The sequence below is a fragment of the Mytilus galloprovincialis genome, chromosome 14, assembly GCF_965363235.1.
Source record: "Mytilus galloprovincialis chromosome 14, xbMytGall1.hap1.1, whole genome shotgun sequence".
Lineage (NCBI taxonomy): Eukaryota > Metazoa > Mollusca > Bivalvia > Mytilida > Mytilidae > Mytilus > Mytilus galloprovincialis.
In genome coordinates, this window is record NC_134851.1 from 68,696,478 (window position 1) to 68,707,138 (window position 10,661).

The 10,661-nt window shown below is 31.6% G+C and overlaps 1 protein-coding gene across 2 annotated transcripts; it reads right to left on the minus strand.

Moving 5' to 3' along the window:
- Positions 1–3,582: 3,582 nt before the first annotated feature.
- LOC143059158 (uncharacterized) lies at positions 3,583–10,326 on the minus strand. Of its 2 annotated transcripts, XM_076232653.1 has the most exons (5): positions 9,696–10,326; positions 7,962–8,042; positions 7,088–7,168; positions 5,731–6,184; positions 3,583–3,893 (listed from the first exon to the last, which is right to left on the minus strand). In XM_076232653.1, exons 1-5 carry the CDS (start codon positions 10,272–10,274, stop codon positions 3,877–3,879), a joined length of 1,212 nt encoding a protein of 403 aa, XP_076088768.1. In that variant the 5' UTR covers positions 10,275–10,326; the 3' UTR covers positions 3,583–3,876. The 2 variants fall into 2 exon arrangements, with proteins under 2 accessions (XP_076088768.1, XP_076088766.1); XM_076232651.1 differs by lacking the exon at positions 3,583–3,893 and having other exon boundaries at positions 3,967–6,184.
- Positions 10,327–10,661: the final 335 nt, after the last annotated feature.

The window sequence follows — 10,661 nt, forward strand, 5'->3', positions numbered from 1 at the left end:
CTCGTCTGTGGGTTCCCTTTCTCGTAGCTCTTGCTTCATGTAGCAGCATTCAAATTATTGTCTATGTACGCATCCGAGAATACATACACTGTTGTTACAATTTCAGGGAGTTTCCTTACGAGTATGATGATTAAGTATTATGTCCTTACCTCAAGAAACACCTAGAAACTGTAACAAGAGTGGTACAGTCTAAGATGCGTATGGTATTTGTAGCAACAAATACCTAGGATGTTCTATCTTATCCACCACATGATGATGTTTCAAGTTTAATACCATGTTCACATTAAGAAGCTGACACTATAATCATGGTGCACGTGTCTGCTGCAGTGAAACACGGACTTAAACAAGTCATGATTCGAACAGTCGATCATGATGATGCTGTCATTACTGTTTCGCTATTCAGTGACAGAGGGGTAGACGAACTATGGCTTGTGTTTGGGAGGGAAAAACGGGTATTCCCTGAACTTGGTCTAGTCTACATGTAAAAGAGAGACTAAAGATACCAGAGGAACAGTAAAACTCATTAATCGAAAATAAACTGACAACGCCATGGCTAAAAATGAAAAACAAACAAACAGACAAACAAATATAGTTCACAAGAAACACCATAGAAAACTTAAGACAACAAGAACGCCACCAAAAACAGATCCTGCTCCACATGTGGAATCCGTTGTGTTGCTCATATTATTTCGGTAGGTCACATTCGCGAGAAAGGAATGGGATTGGAGTTAAGATGTAGGAAATCATTATAGACAATCCTAGCGCGGGAAAATAGTATCAATTGGGAGATATATACTCTGTATGCAGGCGCTGCTGGAACGTTGCTACATAAAAATGGAAAGTTCTTAAAGGGAAGCTGAAATCATCTCGTTTGTGATGCGACGTGTAAAATATACTAAGGCGTGTGTTTAGGGGGATGAGTTTGGAATTTGTTCTCATGCTACCCAGTCTAGGTGCTAATGGATAGGACAAAGATGATCCATGGGAACCCATTTAAAAACTTTCTCTGAGAACTCATCATCTTGTGAGGAGCTTGTACATTATGGGTCTAAGAAAGAATGCCGCGTTTTTTTCATGTTGTTAATGTGAAAAATCGGGTCTCCCGTGCACTGCTTTGTGTGATTGTTGTAGTGATTGTTAGTAAACATGTATTTGTGGCCAATAAGTAGTAATTTTAACAATGTTTTAGAACTTTAGTTACTTTATTTTGTTTAACCCAATCCATATAAAACTCTACATCGAGAATATAGAGTTTTGTTTTATAAACGGAAGTGTTAACTGTGTATTAAAACATTTAAAAATAATAGAAAATAAGTTATTTTGAGGATAACTTAAAGCCAAAAGTTTAATGACCAGCACAAAAAATATTTTTTTACGTTTTTAAAAATATATCAAAATAATAAATTGATATTTCTATGTCCGCCATATTGGACATTAGCGGAAGTAGGGGTTTAAAGACTATGTCCTATAAATTGTATCCGTGAGAAGCACCAAAGAAATGTTCCTCCACAATATAGGTATAGCAGCAATATCAACTGTATTTCAAGCAGCGTAATAATCCTTTTAACCTTGAGTAGATGAAAGAGATTCGTTTCGCTGTTCACTTCCGTAATAAACAAGTATTATTTAGGAAATTTGTGAACATTAATCTTCTACTACACATGGAATGTAATCATAGATTATTCATGCTTCCCTTGGTGTATTTAATAAGATGAATGTTATAATACTAATTTCAAAATTTTGACATCAAGATAGATGTTCGGAGGCCTGATCAGTCCACTTGAATTCTTGCAAACATATCAAATGGTCAAATATTTCCACAAGCTACTTGCAATCGTTATTTGTTTTCAAATGTATTTGCAATTTTACCATGACTTTGATATTTTTGAAAACTTGTTGATAAAGAAATAACTTTGAACCTCCAAAATCAATTCAATACGACTATTGCCTGTAACAGATTTTGCAGAATCTAGAATATCCATTTCTACATTTGAAAATGCCTGTACCAAGTCAGGAATATGACAGTTCTTGTCCATTCGTTTTTGATGCGTTTTGTTTTTGGATTTTGCCATGTGATTATGGACTTTCCAAATTGATTTTCCTCTGAGTTCAGTATTTTTGTGATTTTACTTTTTTCAGTAACAAATATTTTGTTCTAGGATTCGTGTTAATAAATACAATGTAATGGAACGAACTAATGGTCTTTTTCACCCGACATAAAAGAAACTCCGTATTATAAAAAAAAGGTTCTTTCAGTAGCTCAAGTAAAATAATTATTTTTAAAAATGCTGTTGTGTTATGTAGCTAATTGTATAAGTCTTACTCAAATTGTCCATCTGTTGTAGGTCATTCAAAAACGGTTTGACGGAAGAGTAAATTTTGACAGGTTTCGGAACGCTTACAAAACTGAATTTGGTGACATCACAGGAGAACATTGGCTGGGTACATGTAGGTGTAATAAGATGTTGTACCGGAAGTTATAAAAAACTAAATACATGCATACTAGTAGTCTTGTGTAACATACGCTAACACGATTAACTAATCAACATATATGTTTGACAATGAAGTTTAAATTTATGTTAACTACCAAATTGAGTAAGTCTTTGTCAAATTATACTCCTATTTGTTATGTTACTTACTTTATGGCATTGGTTTTTGTCATTGTTGAAGGCCGTCGGTTGCCTGGGTCTGATGGAGCAGCTTAGATTTTACATAGCCAATTGAGGTAATGCATAGTCCTTCTAAGGTACAAATGTAATACATATCCCTACTAAGCTACTAAGATTATAGATAACCGAACTAAGGTAATAAGGCTATACATAGTCCTACTAAGGTTATACAAAGCCCTCCTAAAATTAAACATATTTCTTCTTAGGAAATACTTCGGTACAGGCAGAAAAATACGGATTTTTGGTTATTTAACATGTTTAACTTGGTGTTACAAAATTTAAAAAATATCTTAAATTAAGGAACATATCTTCCTCATGCAAATCTTCGATTCCTTGACTGCTTTTGCTATACTTTTTGTACCTATCTGATTTATAGCTCTTCATTCTTTTAGATATGCTTTTGATTTTCAAATATTTTGAACTCGAACATCACTGAATACCCAATTATTGTCGACATGCGTGCAGAAAATTGGTACCGTAATTGTTTTATACATTGCCTTTCTAAGGTACTAATGTTATACATAGTCCTACTTATGTTATACATAGACCTATTAGGATAATACATAGCCCTACGGAGATTATACACAGCTCAATATTATACACACTAGTAGCCTCACTAATATTATACATAGCCTTACTTAGGTTACACATAGCCTTATATCGGTTTTCCACAACCCTAATAATATACACAGCCCTACTAATATAAGTTATCTACGTTCATCTCCGTAGATATGGATATTTTAACACCCTGAAGTACCCGTGTACATCATGAGGCGTATGTAATTAAATATTAAATTCATTAACGATTTTGTCCTATTATGCCGATCATTTACACTCATTTTATTAAATGCATCACTTGACTGCCACATTTCGCTTTTCAATGTTAGTTCAACTATGATTTAATGTATAAACATATTGGTCAACTATTTTAATTTTTAGATCACTATTCAATTTCCATTCCTTCTATTTTTAAAACTTGACCATGCTCAATGAAACTCCAATAATAGACAGATATCAGGGATGTCTTAATGTGATATTGCAGCAAGATGACATATTATCTGTATACATGAACATGCATGGTAATCTAAAGAATTAAGGTTTGTCGTCTGCCGAAGTTATGTTTAAATTCTAAAAACTGTCAATCTTATACCATTTCAGGCAGATTTTTTTCTCTATTGTGATGAGAGATTCCATAACTTTTCAATTTCTACTTCAAAGACATACCTGAAAATGAAGTAAATAATATTAATGTTATTTTTTTCAATTGAATTATTTCATATTTTACATGTCGCGGCCTTTTATAGCCCACCATACGGTATCTGTATTTCTTATCGATGAAGGCCGTACGGTTGCCGATAATGTCTTCATTTACTTCATTTGAATTTTGTTAGATAGTTGTTACTTTGGAAAATCATACCACATTTCCTTTTTTATGTAAATTATCACTGCACTGAAAGTTAAGTTTATTCAAATATAACCTAAACATAATTATATTCTATAACCAATATAATCTTAATTTCCAAGAATTTCAATTTAATATTTTGTTCCAAATGAAAAAAATATTTTAATCATTGTACTTTAGTATTGGCCATTTCAAAACGTCAATTATTTGATATATGTCCGAGACAAGAGACCACATGACAACTTCTAAATAAGTGTGTTATGGTATATCTTTCTTTCTGGCAGAATATAAATATATTAGTGTGGTTTAACGTCATCTAATGAAGAAGGGTATTATGTGCAGACATTTGAGGATACTTCTATATTTGAACTAGAAAAGCATTGTGTAAGTTGTACAGAAAAAGTTTATGTTTATAGTTAACAGCAGTGACATTTAATTTGTTACATATCGTTTATTCTTTCCCATTTTCAGGGAACGCCTGATTGATTGATTAGAGATTGCTTAAAATCGTTTCATAGATTCGTTTATTATGATTATATAGAAAGACAGCAGTGCTTACGACCTTTTCTTTTTCACCTAAAAGTTTAATGACTTTACCATACTTGAAACGAGTGTACTACGCTTTATGCTATTGATATAGACGAATGAGCCCTCTATATGTCTTTTTGTTAACTTGGTAGTGGGATTGCTGTCACATTGGTGTAAATTTGTGTCTCCTTTTGTTCATCTATTACAGAGCTTCCGCTCGAGGTTCATTTCGCATGTAACGAAAAAAATATAATTGTGGCGATTAGAAATCATGATTGGCTAAAAAATTTGGCGAATGAAATTTAATATTTGTCCATCGTTTAAATTTTGTTTCACGTTTCTCGGACTTTTGTTCTGATTAAATAGTAGTTGGATTTCACCTTGAACTTATATCTAAATATAAATTTAGTTTTAAATTCAAATTCAAATTCAAAATGAAAGAAAATAGAATATTTGAAGTGCAATTTGATTGTATTGAACTAAGTTACATTAAGAACGATTTGTTCATAAAAAAATACAAACAATAAATGTTGACAGTTACTTTTCTTAAATAAGAAAACCAAGAACTGATATCAAATTCAAAAATATCAAAATGAATCGAACAAGGGTATTCCCAAAATGTTATTTACTTGTGTTTTATAAAGACCTTTATTTAATAATATTCCATTTTCACCTATAAATCAATCTGAAATAGAAAGCAGTCGAATAATATTTCATGAAATTTGATATCAAATTGAATTTTCTCTCCTTTACATCCTGATCTTTATCTACATGTCGAATTTATACAATAAAGTTATACATCTCCAATTCGTGAGAAAACTTTTTAACATAAAGTGAAATAGACGTTATGTGGTATAAACGCGGCAATTTTTAGCAAAAGTTTATGAAATGCCTAATATATGATTTCAACATTCTTAAATTAATTTTGTCATTTTGCATGATTATCTTTGGGAATTTAGATCTGTGTATGAAATGTCATTTTTTAAAACGTCTAGAGTTCATGACATAATCAGACAAGGAACAAAAAAAACCCGTCTACTCTGCTTTAAATACTTCTAAGACGATCTTACTAACTACATTTATATACAAATGTCAGTATCACAGAAATCTGACCAATCAAAGCAAATTTACCTATCAATTCATCTTCAACAGCTTTCACCTCCTCTAGGGAAATAGTTTTGGCAAGAATTTGGTTAAGTTGATCTGTATACAGCCTGGTAGGTTTGTTATGATGATCAAATCGTTCTAGTAAATCATTTATTATGTTACATAATTCGGCAAAGCGTGTATCATTGAGCATAAATATCCTGGAGTGTTGTAGTTCATTTCTTGTCAGTCGTATGCGCTCAATATCATCTCCAACAGCTATGTCTGTAGACATAATTCTTTGCCATGTGCCTCCCCATCCATTACTTGGAATATGCATATTATATATTCTGTGCTCCCTGTACAAATATGTTACATCACAATCTTTCCTAGGACGAATATTTGGTTTATCTTGTTTCAATAAATCATATAAAACATCAGTAAGATTATTCAGCACAATAATCCCCATTTTTGCAAAGTTGATCCTCTCATTATTGAACTGAAAATAAGTCAAAAGTTAATATAAAAACGAAGTAACGTTTTCTGATTAAAAGAAAAAAAAACAGAAAAAACTTAAATCTGGTCTCATTACAAAAAAAATTTAAAGCAGAGTTGTCCTTGCAATATTGAAAGATTGAAAGTGTCAAAGAATGAATCGCCACACAGTCACATTACCATAACGAGTGCCTCAAAATTGGAGTGTACAAAGTGTCATCAATGGTGCTGAATAGAATAAAAAATGTCATGGTGCGTTCAGTATCACCTTTAGGAAGAAAATTAAATAAAGTGACAAAAACGAACCACAGAACACATAACACTAACAACAAATAATGAGCAAATCGATCCCTCACAAACATCTCGTGCAACCCAAGTCATGCATGAAATGCATATAGTGTGTTTTTCTTTCTACTATTTCAGATGTATTGTAGCTTATGATGAGTAAAATGTCACATTATTGTAGTAATAAATACAGTTAAAACAATCTTATTTTGTCGACTACCAATTAACATAACCATGGTCTTCAGACACTCAAACAGTTGGCAATTATATCAGCGTTCTTTTGTAGAGGAAAAGTGATTCCGAAGTACACAATTTAAACCCTGACACCTATGATGAGTCTTTTAGACTTCATTCTTAAAAACTGTAAGTCATTAACTTCCTTTTGATCATATTAAACGGTACAATATCATTGTTCCAGGTGTAAATTTAAATGAAATCAGGTCTATTCAGTAAATACCCTCTATCAGAAAATCATGACCGGACACATAACTGCTTTAACTGATTAGTTGCTGTTTCTTTATAAATAAGGTGCATAATATCATATAAACAACTTACAATAAACTGACATGTATTGACAATTCGTAATAACATAAATTTCTGAATAAATTTTAGCATTACATACCCCTGTCAAATAGCCATATCTAGTTGGCGCTTCAGATACATTTAAAAATTCTCCCATTTCACATTTGATATTGACGCGCACCTACAAAAATATGTGTAAATGAAAATTTGTATTTATATTAATAACTATAATTTAGACAATCTTATTTGTTGACATATTCCTGAAAATGAACAAAATACGCGCATTTATTAAATGCAAACAAGCTACTCTTAAGTTATATTCAAGCATTTTAAGTTCTGAATAAAAATCTATGAAACATATTCAAAATTGAAAACAAAGGTTTAACGCACCATGTAGATGTCCGATATATTTACTGAGGTTATGGACTAACAACGTCCAAGTTAGTTATGATACACGACCCCCAGATATTTGAGCATCCGAGTAGTTGTAAACTATAACTAAGTTATAAGGAGGCCGGCTGATATATAAGCTTGGGTAAAACAACACACATCTGTGTAGATTAACATTTGGATTAAATTGAGTTTATTTTGCTTTGATAAGATTAATATTACTGTTACTATCCAATAAGGTTATATTCAATGACTAAAACTGAGGTTAGAATTATGTCGGTTTGGTGTTTTGATTTAATTTATGGTAGTATGCTAGATCTCAAATATCCTGTAATGTTTGTGTCTGAGGTATTCCCAATGAAGGTAATTCATAAATATTGTCGTGCCCAAACAACTTTAATACAGCTGGTGATAATAATTACATTCAAGAGCATTGTTTCTAAACGATTGTTTTATAATTGTCAGAAATTGATTATAATTACTTGGTAGTTTTGAAAATATTTAATAAATCAGTCATGTATACTACTGTTTAATACCTTTATTTATGCATGCAATCAACAATTTGTAATGATATAGTGTCTTACTTTTGTAGAAACGTTTAGGTTTTTACTGGTGGTTTCTGTTTTAGAGTTTGTTTCTGAACTTCCTCCAAATCCTTGCAGCCTCTGAAATGATATACAAAAAAAGTAACCAAGAACAGGAAGTCAATGACCACCCTGTCTGCAAGGAACGTACCTCGTTGAAAATCTGCAGATATTGATGACAATACATTACAATATGTATGGACAGATCAAGCGATTCACAAAATATTAGACTTTCTCTGGTTGCACAGAATATTAAATCTCACTGATTTTACAAATTATATACTGCCACTTATTTCATAGAATATTAACCCTTTGAGATTTCACATAATAACTAACCTTCACTGATCTAACAAAATATTAAAACCTCCTCTGATTTAAAAAATATTATATCTTCTCTGATTTTACAAAATTTCAGATCTCCTCTGATTTTACAAAATATCAGTCCTTCTCTAATTTTACAAAATATCAGACCTCCTCTGGATTTACAAAATATCAGACTACCTCTGATGTCACAAAGTATTAGACCGCATCTGATTAAAAAAAAAACCTCCTCTGATTTCACGAAATGTAAGATATCTTCTGATTTCATATAACTTCAGACCTCCTTTGATTTCACATTATGTTAGACCTCCTCTGATTTCACAAAATATCAGACCTCCTCTGATTTCACAAAGTATTAGACCGCCTCTGATTTCACAAAATTTTAGGCCTTTTCAAATTTCACAAAATATCAGGTCTCCTCTGATTTCACAAAATATAATACGTCCTCAGATTTGATAAAATCTTAGAACTTCTCTGACTTAACAAAATATTAGACTCCCTCTGAATTAACAAAATATCAGATTTTCTCTGCTTTTATAAAATGTGAGACCCGCTCTGCTTTTACAAAATGTCATACACCCTCTGCTTTCACAAAATCAGATCCGTCTGCTTTTACAAAATGTCGTATAATAGAACACCCTTGATTGTAAAATAACAAGTGATTACAGAAAGATTCTAAACAGTTGTACAAAATATCCGAAGTTGTAATGACATATCGTCTGTTATTAAAACACAAGATAGAACAAAGATAACTGGTCTGATTGTTGATAAATGTAAAAACTCATTGGGAAATTCTCATTCGAAAATTCATTCATTTAAAAAATCGAAATTTTGTATAAGACAAAATTTCGACTAATCTTGAAATTTAGACTTTTAATTTCAAATTTTGACAGTGAAATTTTTTATTTTAAAATCTTGAAATTTTGACCTCTCTAATAATTTTAAATGGAAGTTTAGTATTCAAACACAGTTATTACATGTTAAAAGAAGGAGGAGACATGGATGCAAATTATCAAAGTAGAATTGAATTGTCAAAATTGAAAAAGTTAATTGGGAATTTGATATTTTTATATCCTTCATACGCCGCCTTTCAAAATAGCCGATTTTTAAATCAAATAATTGAATATTTAGATTAAAACAACTAAAGATAGCAAATAAAAAATGAGGAAATCACACATGTGTCACATACTAAACAGAGTACGACTCAATACATTGACATAGTTAGCGTCTCCTGTTATGAATGCATAGACATGAATATCCATGCATCACTTAGAACTAAGAATTTAAAAGCAGATGCAATAACCATGATTACATGCCATCTTATCAATATCAACATTTATGTATATCATTGAATGACTATTTAACCAGAATATAATATTTTGATTTTTTCCTAGTTTTCAATGATTTACTTACACATAGTGCTTGACTTTGAAGATCTGACCATTCATCTCTGAATTTGTGGGTGGTACAACACGTCTCACAATAATGTATAATCTCCTGTGTACTAAAATCATTTGATCCAATAACAGATTCAGGTTTTGTCAGACCACATTCCCATTTTTTCTCAAATTTCACATTTGTCATCTTGAATCGTATGCTGATAATCTTGTTTATTTCATTTGCAACAAAGTCAGCAATATCTTTGTACACACCCCTTTCTAAAAAAGCACTTTTCCCAAATTCTAAAACTTGTACCAGAATAAGATTTGGACATGTCGTTATAAGCAATTTTGTTAATTTTGATGTTTTCTTTAGTTCAAAGACAGCGGTCCCTCTGAAAAGAGAAATTACCCGTTTGGAGTTTTTTTTTCGTTCCTCTTGAACATCCACTTCTGCAAATTCATACTTCCTACACAGTGAAGCAATCACATGATTCATTAGATGTGGAGGCAGAAATTTAAACTTAAAACATAACCAAGAGGACTTTTGACAGTTATCTTTTGTCACATTAAACATTTGGTATATGTCACACCCAGGTTCGGCTTTAACCATACAAGGGACATAATAGCAAGATGTGTCTGAAGCAGCATTCGCCACTGAATTTATTGGTATTATTATATCAAATTTTTCCATTACATTCAGGATATGTTCCTTGTGTATGTACAAAATGTCTTTTTCTCTTTTGAATATATCCTCTAAAATTGCATAATGCAATTTTCCTTCATTATATAATTTCTCCACATATTTATGATTCTTGATGCTAATAGCTAGAAATTTCTTCGCAGTAACGATACATTTGAAGGCATCAGCCAGCCATTGTGTATCTAAAATAATATAATCTGGCAGATCTTCAAAAAAAACCAAAGCTCTGATTTCGTGATGAGATTTTAAATACAGAATTAGTTCCTCCTGTGTCAAAGGCTGTGTGGTTTCAGTAGA